General features: G+C 36.2%; 2 protein-coding genes across 4 annotated transcripts in view; both read right to left on the reverse strand.

Annotated features, from left to right (window-relative positions):
* The window catches only part of kif26ba (kinesin family member 26Ba), a 109,447-nt gene extending 101,330 nt beyond the window's left edge, over positions 1 to 8,117 (reverse strand). The window contains exons 1-2 of one of the 2 annotated variants that reach the window (XM_048190905.1): positions 7,041 to 8,117; positions 6,425 to 6,814 (exon numbers count right to left, since the gene is read on the reverse strand). In XM_048190905.1, the coding sequence (XP_048046862.1) occupies positions 6,425 to 6,814; positions 7,041 to 7,097 (447 nt within the window). In that variant the 5' untranslated portion in view covers positions 7,098 to 8,117. The remainder of the gene's footprint in view (positions 1 to 6,424; positions 6,815 to 7,040) is intronic. The other variant, XM_048190904.1, reaches the window with a different exon arrangement.
* Positions 8,118 to 9,311: 1,194 nt separating this feature from the next.
* efcab2 (EF-hand calcium binding domain 2) lies at positions 9,312 to 12,968 on the reverse strand. Of its 2 annotated transcripts, none has more exons than XM_048190907.1 (7): positions 12,769 to 12,968; positions 12,369 to 12,453; positions 12,137 to 12,209; positions 11,956 to 12,035; positions 10,110 to 10,152; positions 9,841 to 9,907; positions 9,312 to 9,537 (listed from the first exon to the last, which is right to left on the reverse strand). In XM_048190907.1, the coding sequence occupies exons 1-7, from the start codon at positions 12,788 to 12,790 to the stop codon at positions 9,419 to 9,421; spliced, it is 489 nt and encodes a 162-aa protein (XP_048046864.1). In that variant the 5' UTR covers positions 12,791 to 12,968; the 3' UTR covers positions 9,312 to 9,418. The 2 variants fall into 2 exon arrangements, with proteins under 2 accessions (XP_048046864.1, XP_048046865.1); XM_048190908.1 differs by having other exon boundaries at positions 12,356 to 12,453; positions 12,769 to 12,796.
* Positions 12,969 to 13,863: the final 895 nt, after the last annotated feature.

Here is a 13,863-nt window from a genome sequence, read left to right on the forward strand (position 1 = left end):
TTTGCATCCCAGGATGGAGGGTCGCTTCAAAGCATCAAAGCAGAGGTCTCAAGCAACATCAACTACCTCTGAGGAGGAAACAGCCCTGTTGTTATGTGGTTGGGCAATTAAAAAAATGAGTTAGTCGGTAGGGGGGCAGAGGCCTCTTCTCAGGTTAAAAGCACAATGAATGGCCCTCTCCACATGTGTGTAAAATCAGTGACCGCATGAGAGATCACGGCGGTGTAAGACAACAAAGGTAAAGTGGAGTTCATGCTGACTAGCACTGCTAATGAGAGATAGTTGGTTAAGCAGATGTGTTAATAAACACTATATGCGCAACAAAAATTACTTGATTCTGATTGATACTAGTGCTAGTTTCATGTTTCATATCATTATTTTTTAATGAAATACATAATAAAATAATTGAACAAAAATCAATATTTCACACTCACTTATTTACGTTCTGTCATGACAACTCTCTGGATAGTTTATAAAGCATTGTATTAATGTAAATGGAATGTACATACAGTAGGTTTGGTCTTGGCGATCTGCTACACTGCTGCAGAGTAGAGTTGCACGATTTATCACGATACGGAAAATATAATTGAAATCGCGCTTAAATGCGATTCTTAGTGCGATTATGAAATCGCAAAGGCTGCGATTGTTTTTTATGCACAGCTTAATGCTAATGCTAATCCATCTGAAAGCACTGCGAGTTTGAGTCGCTTATAATGTACATTTGAAAAAGCAGCACGTGTCAAGCATTTCTTAACATCTTGACCAACAAAAGACAACATTTAATAACATGATTTTACTCCAAACTCACTTCATAATGACAGTTGAGCGTCCTTCTGTGAGATGATGTGGCTTCTTACACAGAATAAGGCAGTCGTGTGTTTAATTGTCATGTTTAATCAATAAAAGCATTTCAATCTTCTGTTTATTCATATACAGCGAGATGATGCGTGTTATCTTCTTCTGCTGCAGGGCATATTTGGAGTTTCTGCGTAAGAGCGCCCTCTGGCTTTCAGGTGGAGAAGCATTTACTTCTGATCACAGAGCCGTACAGCTCTGACAAGCTGCGCATAAAAGAATCATAGCCTGTGCTAAATCGCGTGCAGTTTAATCGCGATAAATCGTGCAGCCCTACTGCAAGTACTACTTGATTCTGCTAAATACTCTGAACATTAAATTAATTGAAACATGCTGCTGCTAGAAAGAGGGAGACCACCCTGTAGCAGATCTAGGCAGGTGGTGCTGGGGTGGTGGAGGGCTAGAATAAGAATTTGCATATCACACAGTATTAGTGTATTTGTTTGGTTGTGTTGTGGTTATAAAAGGAAGTAGTGATGGATACATGAAATGTATTGGCTGTGGAAGTTACATTGAAATAACCAATCAGAACGAGAATAGAGTTTCATGGCTGAGCTATCCAGTATCTGATAAGATTCAACCCTTCAGGTTGATACAAGACCCATCCACTAGGGTGCTGACAAACATATGCTGGTTTATTTTGTGAAAACTTTTGATCACTTACATATAGAGGGATTCCCAAACTTTTTTGTCACCCAAAGCCCTTTAGAATAAATTATTTACTTGAGATTTGTACCCTGCGATTTTAAGTTAATATTTCAAAACATTCCTTTTCACAGTTCTCTGATCTCGTTTAATGGTAACATGACATTTGATTCGGGAACCCCAGTTTGGGAAACACTGCCTTACTTATGTCCCATAAATTATTTGGTGTTCCAATTTTATCTTCAGCTAGCTGTGATTCTTTAGGAACTTTTCTTCTCAGTCAGCAGAGCACAAAGGACATTACATGGCATTTAGTCAAAATGTCATAGTAAATAACTGTACACAAAAAGCTTTGAAAAATAAAGTGGCAATTCAAAGTTTAAAAGGCCACTAAACAAACACATAAAATGCATTCAGATTGGATGCATGTGTTTGCATATGTTTTTAATGAAAAAAAAAAACCAATAAGCATTTTAACCCTTGCATTGCAAATTATTCTTCAAAGTTATCTAGTGAAATTTACTGGACAACAGTTAAAAAATCTGTATATATACTTGCAATACTTTCCTGGTGAGCACACAATCCATACCCAGAACTGCAGCTGTGGACTGAACCCTACACATTCAACACATCAAACCATCTAGTCTCCAGAGGTATATTACACAAGTCTTTCATACTATTTTCACACAGTGATAAAGCCACGAGTGACTAATGTGAACTAGCACTGCTGATCGCTGCCTTAAAATCACAGATCTGCAGAACCAGCCGGTATCCTCCTTCAAGCCCGTTCTGCTTTGATCATGGAGAACTTCGATCTGGCTCGGTCCAGCTAATCCCTGTGAGATCGATTGCCCATGTTCAAGGGGAAGAACCTGATGTTTTCTCTGACTTGGTTCTGGGGTGGATTACAGGCCTTTATGCTTTGGAGGAAGTGCTGGCAGTGATTACGGGATACGGCAACAACCTGAATGGACTCTTGAAATACAGTTTTGGGTTCCACTAAAAAACAAACCACCCACTTTGCAAACCCACAGTGGGTTTTAACATCTGCTGCATTTGGCACTGTAAAACTAGTGTTTATGGCTCATGGATGCTGTTCGACATCATTCTGATCTGAGAAAGTGTTGAATTACTCACAGACAAAAATCACAGTAATATTCCACAGCATCTTCAGGTTGATATTCAGCAGGCATAACCGACTGAGATCTCTTTAATATTTCAATTGTGTCTCGCACACTGCAATAAGATTAAATAGAGAAACTATTTTTGCTTCTCCTAAGACAAAAATGAGTTAAAGGGATAGTTGAAAATTGACAGTTGACAGCACCCATTGACTTCCAGAGTAGGAAAAAAATACTCTGGAAGTCAATGGCTACCGTCAACTGTTTGGTTACCAACCTTCTTCAAAATATCTTTTTTTTGTGTTCAACAGAAGAAAGAAACTCATACAGGCTTGGAACAACTTGAGGGTGAGTAATTTTTTAAGAAGAAAGCTTAATAATATATCAAACTGCTTTCTGCTATCAAAATATAAACTCAAATTTCTCATTAATGTCTTCCAAAAACAAATGATCTTAGCTATTCTATCCATATTAATTTTATAGCTCTATATACTCTCATTGTATGTGAATAAATGTCTCTTTTTTTATTTTTAATGGAAGAATTTTACAAGAAACATCTTTCCTCTGGGTATAAGACTTTAAAGCCTGAGTAAGTCCAATACTTGTTCAAAAGAAGCAAAACCCACTGAATTCAAAGCCCTGCAAAAGCTTCAAGCTGTAATAGCAGCACACCTCGACCTCTGCATGAAAATAAAACCTTTCAACATTTCATACCTACAAAATGAGCAGGTTTTTAAGGCTAACCATTACCTGCTGTGAGACATTCAGGTGTAAAAAATAGAAATTAACAGACCGTGTTATTGAGAATCCAAGCAGTTTCAATCTATAAACAGCTTTGACTTAGATTGACAGTCAACAATCTTCCATTATTGTAAGCAGCTATCAGGTCACAATCTGCAAAGCCACAATATTTTATTCACATTCATTTCCAACAAGAAGTAACCTGTGCCACCAAACGTGCACACCACATCACTGAGCTGTATTCCTATCTGCCCTAGTGACACCATTATACCCCAGCGTCGAGACAAAGCTAGCCACCAGACAGGAGGGAGTGCCATTTACAGTAAGAACGGCTGCTGAATTGAGCCAACGTCAGCAGTCCTTTCCCGTTTATTCCTATCAGTCCGTAGTGGAAAAGTGACCTCTTTATATGATAATGCCTTGCTCACCATAAAAACAGCATTAAACGTGAAATATGTTTGAAGCTCACGCCCATAACATGTTGCTACCGTGGCAACTGTTGGAAACGGAAGCTGTGTGTGCATGGGAATGAAATGAACATGCTTCTGTTCGGCAGGTGTAATCTAAAGACGAAGCCCAGGGGACGTTCACAACGCAGCGAGTCCTGTTCTGTGAGCTATACCACTGTTCAAGTATGCTGCGTTCTACTCACAGTTGGATGAGGGATATTCCTACTTCAGACCATGTGTGTTGCTTGGAAGATGACATAAAGCTTTAGTTTGTAGGTGTTAAAATGTCAAAAAATTATCTTACAGCAACATGCTATACATGCTAACATTTATTCTGGATGTATAAGATTATCAACAGAGCATCATTTACCTTGTTTTAGACAATTGACTTTAATTGTTAAACAGTTTAACTATCAAGTTGGCTGAATGTCTGATGCATATGGCACACAAAATGGGGAAAACTTTAGAAGTTTTGAAGACGTCATCTGATTGGTTAAATTCGCCAAGATTTCTGGGAGATGTGCATTTCGAATTCTTTAACAGTCCAAAACGAAGCCAAACCCCCGTATGGAAAAACAAAGCCGTTGTGTTTAAAACTGTGACAATGAGCGCTCATCAGGTTAAACTAAATGCTGGATTTTCAAAAAATTAGAAAATTGTTGCTCCATTATTGCAGTAAACTTGCACAACATTCTTGAACAAATTGCACACTGGTCTGTTATTGTGGGGACATTGACTTTACACTTTCACACCCCTAAACATGACACTGAACAAAACAAACTGTGATTGGTTGCTTTACATATCAATCAGGCGTCCTCTTGGTCGGTCATTGGCCATTGAAAGCTGCTATGGAGTCCAGACCTTCTGCCGTTAGTCTAGACTATATGTGCTTTAAAGTCAATGTTTACCACCTCCCTCTGTTCTATTACACTTTTTTTTTTTGTAGGAAATTAGACATTTTTACTTCCAGAATGTAATGGAACGCAGCATATTGTAAGGTGTCCAGAAGGATCGAATATCACAATGAGGCTCTAACCTTCAATTCATGTCTCAACACTTCTTTCTAATCACCATGTGGGTGAAGATCCTGCAGAGAAAAGCCCAAACACTCAGTCATGTCTCCTTTAAAATCGCCTCTGGTTTAAAGAGCATGCTCATGGCCACCCTGCTCTCCCATGATCCCCTATCCTTCCCATCAGCCCCTCCTCCTCCACCTTATTTTAATGGGCACCTCCAGGTCACTTGCAGCTGGCAGAACTGGCCATAAAATCTGTAGACCAACAGCAGGTCTGAAACATGAGCCACGGCCACACCAGATCAATGGTGCTCTTTAAAAGCAGCAAAATGCTACTTTTAGATAATGGTCATTATATTAGATGTGACATTAACTTAGACATGGGCATGATGAGGAAATGTAAATGCAGATGTGATGTTTTGGACTACTGAGGGCCAGTTTTTTTTTTAAAGGATAATTGGTGCAATTATTGAAATTACGAACATAATGGATGCCATATGTTTGTGTAGCTTATATATATATATATATATATATATATATATATATATATATATATATATATATATATATATATATATATATATTTATTAATGTGCACAACGCACAAATGATAACATGGTATACAATGCTGTACTGATACTGAATCTCTATAATTTAACATTGTTTGTGACAGCACAGCGCCCCCTGTTCTTAATGGATAATTATTGAATTGGACCAACTCTGCTTTGTTTTCAATGGGACTCAAAACCAGTAACATAAAAAATAGGTAGGATTTTTCTGTAAACTATTTATTTCTAGGTGTAAATCATACTTTTAGTCTTTTTATAAACAGCTCCCGGTATTAAATGAGGAAAATAAACCTTGCTGCATGAGCACACGGCGAAACTTGATATTTACGCACACACATGCATCCAATTACGCACTGAATATTTACTTATACTGAGCTTATGATTTGAGCTCTTGTGGAATCCACACCAAGTACTGCTGCAGTACTAACTTAGGTGTCCAAAGCCAAAACAGAATAACTAATCACAATGGACAGTTAATCATAAATGTGCTTCTCTCAGCGCTCATGCTTTCCGCCAAAGCCACATCATGGTATGACGTGTTTCTTTACACAATCTGTTTCACTTTATAGTCTTTCAAAAAGACTGTTAGTCAGCAATTAAATTCACCCCCCTTTGGCCAGTCTCATCATGATCTCAGACTCGCACTGGAACTACAGCGACAGTGAATCTGCAACATGCTGCAGTGACTTATAGGTTCAGCACTCCACCCCTCGTGTGCACCTACTGTTTTTCTTTCTCTTTATTTCATTTTTTTTTTTTTTTTTTGTAAGTTGCAATATTTGAGAACAACATATGACAAGGAAACAAACTGATCAATTGCGACGCAATACACAAATTTAATTCCAACAGAAGCACGCTTTAAATCTTAAGTTTTGGTTTCTGTGCATACCTTTTTACGCACTGCAACAACTGAGTTATATATCACACATCAGCATGGATATCTGATGTCATCTGTATCTGCATGATGCATTACCAAGTCAAAACCTGATTTCGGAATATTCTTAAATGGTTTGGTATGTGTCAGCCTACCTTGCTAGAGTAGGGTCCGGGAATTAGTAGTTTTAATGCCTGCCTCTTCAGCTCCACCAGCCGAGCGTTGCAGTTCTCGCACCAAATCCCCCGATCAGAACCAGGTGAGCTCCCGCTACCTGAGGCTGGAGAACCAGTGCCGAACCCTGGAGATCCGCCTAAGGAACCGGGCGAACCGGTACTGATTCCAGGAGAAACCGTAACAGGTGAGCCGGAGAAAGAGCCCGGGGATGATATTCCTGATCCGGGGGAAGGGGTTCCAGAGGACCCGGGCATGGAGCCGGCACCTTCAGGGACCGGGCGGCTGGCGCTCCGGGACTCCTCATAAGCCTTTCGGTACCAGGTTTCAGGAGAGAATGATGCCGACTTGGTAGGGGATGAATCGGTCATCTGTAAGAAATGATAGTAAATGAAAAGCAGTGATTGAAACATTAATATCTGGATTACATACATGATGAATGTTAAAAATAAGTGTGCAAAGTGGTTTAATGATTTACATATTGAGCGACATTACAATTAGTTTGTTGTTGCTGTTTTTCAACACTTGAAGATAATTAATTGACAAGAATGTGCATAGGCCAATTCATAAAACAAATATAATAATAATAAATCTTACCCCATATTTTCTACTCCTGGTCCCAGATCTGTCTTTATTCCCTGTTAGAGAGGTCATGATTAAGCCTGCAGAGGGACTGAAGAAATAACTGTGCTCCTGTTACATCCACAACCAAAAGATCCAAAAATCAATCTCTGGTCAGTTCAGCAGTCCTTCTTAAGTCCAGTCTCAGCGACTAGAACCATGCAGAAATCTATCCATCTTCCAGAGTGGAATATGAATAACAGATGGTCCAATCTGAAACGTCCAACTGTGGATAAATCCAATTATTTCTTTTATGCTTTCTGATATGCTGAATCCATGTGCAGTGCGTTAGATTTCACAGCATCCCAGCACAGGCGCATTTTCCCATGCATATGGACTTGTGTGAGGCGCAGGCTTGTAGATCAGTAGATCAGGCTCTGTTGGAGGACTGATCTCTGCTCTGCACTGCTCTCCCTCCAGAGGAGCGCACACATCTGTCTCTCGGTAGACTGGCCACGCCTCCTCCGCGCCCCTCAGCGAATAGCATGTTCGAGCTCTACTGACTGACATGTAGGTGTGTACACGCTAAACTAAACTACAGCTAAAGCGACCGATTTGAGGAAAATTTTCGTTATGGAGAATCAATTTAATTTTATTTTATTTTTTTAATAAATTCTATAATCTGTTAGAAGTTCGTCTCGCGCAACACAAACTGTATTAAACTAAACACGAACTATATTTTTGTGATGTAACTTTATGTGTAAATGGATTAAAAAATAATAATAATAATAATAATGACAACATTTGTGTTTATAGATGCAGTATCCAATACCGATCTTAACAGAAAGCGCTCGTGCAGCGAACAGTTGTCATGGTTACTTCATCAGGCAAACGCGCACTGCTCGTGCACATCTATTTACCGCATCATTGTAGCCTAATGCAAGTTTTGTGGTTATTTAAACCGTTGTTTGAAAACGCAGTTAAAACGTATATAAACTTATATGTAAAAATAAATAAATAAATGAAGTAAAAAAAAAAAAAAAAAAACATAAATACGACCACCACTGCTTATAATTCGTGGTGCTTCGAGAGTTGTATAGTAAATGCAGATGTAATCAATACAATGAATGACAAAAAACTGCTTTGGAGCATAGACAATATTAAAAATAAAATAATTAAATTAAATTAAAAATAATTAAAGTATATACATCTATAAAAGTTAAAATTATAGTAGGCTATAATTACATTAAAATATTAAAAAAGTGTGTTGGGTCAACTATTGTAAAATCTTCAATTACTTATACTGCAAACATGTCATTTGAACTATGAAGTACATAAACTTTATTATTTAACCAGGAACAAACATTCAAATCATTTTGGCAGTGTTTCTTAATTGATAAAATGTGTTTTTGCATGAAAATAAATGGCCAGTATTGTGTTAGTTGTTTTAGTTCAGCAGGAATTTGAAGGGACATTTTGTAAGCATGGGTAAGTAGCGCCACCTACTGCTCACACATCTAAAAAAGCCCCCTGAACCTCCACTTCTACAACCTACTACTTTATAAGAGACTAACTAACACTAATAAGTAAATGACCATTTATGAGAAAAAAAGAAACATACCTATATAACCTTAGCATAATGCATTGCAAACAAAGAGAAAGCTGTACTAAACTTAAAAGCTTGGTATTACTCAGATTAATAGTTCATCCATCCTTTTTAATGAATCTCTTCTTGCCATGTTACCTAAAATATTGCCCACTGAATCTTCACCCTTACCTGAGATGGTTACTGCAGCCTAAAAAACATATTCCTTTATTAAATATTAGATCATAACTTTACTTTCTGAGCGTCTATAATTGCATTCTGTGAAGGCTTTCATAAGTGACGTGCTTCTTTGGTCAGTTCTCAGAGGGGCAGCTATGATCCGGTCGTTCCCCCACACAAACACACCCATGGGGCACAGGTTAATTAGGAGAAAATGAGCAGCAAGAATATGTCATGCCTTCACAAAAACTGTGGTATCAGAGTCTGCTAATGAAACTGAAAGAAGAAAGACATCACACACTGACTTTATAATGAGGCTCTCAGACACATAATTGTGTAAGAAAACCTGCCTCATTAATAGCGAGAATGATTAATTATTAATCTTTGATACAGTCTTGCACACATTCTCCACTCTGTTTGAATAAATCTGAATAGGGTAAATGCTATGCTGTGTCATTTTGCCACACTGTTTAATAAGGAAAGAGTATTTGGGCATTATGAACAGCATTAATGATGTATTCCACAGGGAAAGAGACAAAATAAAATGTAAAGTGTTATTTATTATGGTAACTGAGAGGATTGTGCTTATGATACCTTCATTGTAATTCTCTAAACTTTCAATTTTTTGATCTATTCACTTCTTTAGCCATCATCGAGTGTCATCAAAGGTCATCATGCTCACAAAGTCCTTGTAGAGAATGACATTTTTATCAGGATCAACAGCTGCAGACAGCATTTCATCCATCTCTTCTTGTGTGAAGGGCTCTCCTTCAAAACAGAAAGAATTCATTTTGTTAACTGAAAACATCAGAATTAGTAAACTTGACTTCTTTGTGGATTCCTTACCTGTGTCCCAATTCAGAGACAGCAACCTTCAAAGGCCTAGCAACTTTTTTTTTTATAAGTTATATGAATGCAGCCTTTGAAAGATGCAGCCTCTGAATTGAGACAAAGCTTATGTATTGTTTAATTGTGAGACAAAAAAGCATTGCACATTGATTTCAAAATATCTGAAGCCTATCCTAAAATCCCAAACCACTATTTTTAATAGTCTCATTGGACATACTATACCTTCTTGTGTTAGATATTTGGTCAGTTCCTCTGGTTCCAAGTGTCCTTTTTTCTGTTGATCTAAAACCTTTAAAAAGAGACAACAGCACCATTCCATTGAATAATTCCATAATAATAATTCAATTAGTCTAAGGTCTCCATCTTTATGTACCCAATTTGAAATGTAATTTGAAATTGTTGACAATTTCACTGAACATTTTTTTCTGCAATGTGAATTCAGACATCAAAACAAGAATATCAAAATGTTAAAGTGTCAGAGTATAAGACACCTCAAAGGCCTGGAGGAGCAGGTCTTCTGGAATAGGACGGAACCTGCAATAAAGAGGATTTTTGATCACGAATTTGCAATGTTGCTGTTAATCTTTGTTTCACAGCTTGAAGGGATAGTTCACCCAAAAATGAAAATTCTGTCACAATTTACTCCCCCTTAAGTTGTTCCAAACCTGTATGCATTTCTTTGTTCTGTTGAAATTAAGGAAGATATTTTGAAGAAAGGCTGTGACCCGGCCGCTTTGGGCCACCATTGACTTCCATTATAGTATTTCTTTTTTTCTACTATGCACTGTAAAACCCAATAAGTTCAGAATACTCAAAACATTTGAGGAAACTTATTACCTCAAAACATTTAAGTAAACTAACTCATTTTTTAAATTTTTGTGACAAGTGGGGCGGGCTGAGAGCTATGGAAGCGGATCAAGGCCAGTGTGGTGCACAGGTGTCTCTCACTAACAATCCTGTCACCAGCATCCCTTTCCCAACTCATCATAATGTTAATTACATACAGTTAATTTACATAAACATCACATTCAGATCTTGGTTAAATGTTACATAGCAAATAACACATGCTATTATAACTATCAGAGAGACTGTCATTACATACTTGCATATATGTAATCAAACAACACATGTGGTCTTAAATGTTTTGCAGCTCATCCTCAACCTAACCACAGGCTCTACTCTTCACCACAGTGGTAACCCTACAAAACTAACATAACAGAACCCCCCTGAATCCCAACATAACACAACATTAAACATTAACTTCTATCTCCATATGTTAATCTTGTGCAAAAACACACAAAATAACACTTAATTTCAACAGTTATTTATATGGTCTGATGCAAAGCATGCTGGGAATTAGAAATCTGCTGCAGCTCAACTCAATCATATTAAGTTCAGCTTACTACAAGGAAATTTCGAGTTCATGCAACTTTTTTCTATTAAGTACAATGAACTTTCATTATTATTTGAGTGAAACAAACTCATTTAATTTAATTAATTTCAGTGTGGAAGTCAATGGTGGCCCAAAACAGCCTGGTTACAGTCTTTCTTCAAAACATCTTCCTTTGTGTTCAGCAGTACAAAGAAATTTATACAGGTTTGGAACAACCTGAGGATGAGTAAATGATGACAACATTTTTATTTTTGGGTGAACTATCCCTTTAAAACACTTGATTTAAGTTTTTTGTTAAATCCTATAGGGAAACTGAATAGGAAAAATACTTCTGCAAACAAGGTTGATGGAAAAGTGGTCAGCTTTTTCAACATGATGTGCACTTAAGGGTTATTTCAAACAACAAAATGCAAGGAAGCCCATCACTGACAAGGTCCTCTATGAGTAATGTTATTTTCATATTATTTTTATATACTATTATAGCATTTCTAATATTTTGAATTATAATTTTATATTTTCAGTCTTTATTTTAGTTTTAGTAATTTTATTTTCATTTATTTATTTTTTCTATTTATCTTTAATTTATTTTTGGGTAACACTTTCACAGTGCTGCAGTTACACATTACTACAAGTACTTACTATTGTAATAACAGTAATTTATGCATAATTACAAGTAACTAACCCTAAACCAAACCCTAACCGTAACTCTATAGTAAGTACATGTAGTTAATTAATAGTACTCAGTACTTATTTGAGTAATAACAATGTAACTATGGCACTGTAAAATAAGGTGTAACCTATTTTTGTTTCAGTTTTTGTAATTTTAGTATTTCAACTTAAACTTAAAATTGCCAGGGTAACATTTCTAATCTAAGTTTATGTTTTTTTCATGTTTTTATATATGTTTTAATATAGTTTTAGCTTCATGTGTGTGACAGTCTTACTTGCGCTCCAGCAGGATCTTAGTCATAGTTGGAAGAAACTTCTCGTAGCGTACAAACCCAGTGGGCTCTTCTTCTTCTAGCTGTGGAAGCAGTCACACATCATTACTACTAATCTACACAGTTTGCAAGAGTCAATATCTAAATGAACCAGTGTCCAGCACTGTAAAAACAAACCACTGACCTCAGCAATTATATCATGCAATTCAGCTTCTGACGGAAAACAGCCAAGTGAACGGATAATGGTGCCTATTTCTCTTTTACAGTGGAAAAAAAATAAAATAAATAATGTTAAACAAGTCACCATCATAGAACAGCTGTCAGACAGTAAATTTGAACTTAATAAAAAAAAAAAAAACACACTTAAGTACGATAGGAAGCAAGGAAAGTGACATTTTAAAACCTTGGCATGTTACCTGACATCAACAGTCTTGTTGGATTCATGGTCAAATACGTCAAAGGCATTACTTATCCTCTTTTGAGTTTCTGTTATAATAGTTTCTGACAAAAGGAGATTATGTTTCAGCAAATATGACAAAACAGTGTACACGTCTCAGTTACTTCTGTAGTATTTAATTTACTTTCTTTTTTTTTCAAGCAAGTGGACACGCTTGTTATTAACTATGATGGTCTTTTAGTTTGCTCTGCGTTAGCTGGTTACATATTGGATAGTTTGCACAAACCATTTAAGGGATAAAATTGTAGTAATGCCAATTGTCAACTGAGCTACAAACAACACTTAAGGGTACAAATGCTACTAGGTAAATCGTAAGCCCAAAAGGGATACGTTTTGCATTTTGAATGTAACATTGTTACCTGCGTTGTACTTGTCCGCCATGTCCAAAACACTGGTTGCTAGGTAACGTGAACACTAGCTGACTTCACGTGCTCTCGGAATTATCGTAAATAAGAGTTTCCTCGTATCACGACTTCAGCGTAATGCTGCCTTCACGTGCTACTGGAAATGTGATAATTCCCACTTCTGAAGTCCGGATTACGAGCTCATCGCATTCAAGTTTCGAAATTGGATGGCGTTCATGTGCAATTTTTTTTTTTTTTTTTTACCTAGGAATCTCGTATTTACGATCATTCCTAGAGCACGTGAAGGCAGCATCACGTCATTACTTTGGTGTTTTTCGTTAAAAAAAAAAAAAAAAAAAAAAAATCTTACATTTTATAACATATATAGCTTTAAGGGGAAAAACGATGCAAAATGATGTTCTCTGGCAATACTGATATTAATGTTGATATATAGCCTACTAAATCTTTAATGTGCTATTGTGGCATTGAATAATAAAATTATACTACAATAATAAATTAGTCTGCGACAGTTAAAAAAATAAATGTAACACATGAATGTAATATATATATATATATATATATATATATATATATATATATATATATATATATATATATATATATACACACACACACACACACACACACAAATTTTTTATACAGGCTAATAAAATGGTTACATTGGTCACCAAAAACCAAACCAATCAGATATAGGAAACAAAAAATCATTTCCATTAAAATCATTTACATAAAAAAAAAGTTTACTCATTTGTAATTCTGCAAAAAGCACAGTATTTTTATAATTAAAAATGTATATTGACCTAGCCTTTAAGAAAAAACGAAATAAAAATTGTAATTTCATAAAAATGGCAGTTTATGTAAAATAGTGTTCTCTGGCAATGTTGATATACTAGGCTAAGTATAAATCTTAATAGCTCTTGTGGCATTGAATAATAAAATAATACTACAATAATAAATTAGTCTGCGACAGTTAAAAAAAATGCTTAATAGGCCTACATCAGAAATCACATGAAGTTAGTTTATATTAAAAAAATATTATTAATAATTATTATTAAAATTATTTTATGCATACAGGCTAATAAAATGGCC

This window comes from Megalobrama amblycephala, linkage group LG5, assembly GCF_018812025.1.
Source record: "Megalobrama amblycephala isolate DHTTF-2021 linkage group LG5, ASM1881202v1, whole genome shotgun sequence".
NCBI classification, from domain to species: domain Eukaryota; kingdom Metazoa; phylum Chordata; class Actinopteri; order Cypriniformes; family Xenocyprididae; genus Megalobrama; species Megalobrama amblycephala.

What these genes read in the sequence shown, in the direction of transcription:
- efcab2 (XM_048190907.1), bottom strand. Translation starts at nt 12,790, where the DNA reads ATGGCGGACAAGTACAACGCAG. An exon ending in AACAAGACTGTTGATGTCAG is followed by an intron (nt 12,210 to 12,368) that starts GTAACATGCCAA and finishes CCACTGTAAAAG; the next exon opens with AGAAATAGGCACCATTATCC. An exon ending in TGCATGATATAATTGCTGAG is followed by an intron (nt 12,036 to 12,136) that starts GTCAGTGGTTTG and finishes CTGCTTCCACAG; the next exon opens with CTAGAAGAAGAAGAGCCCAC.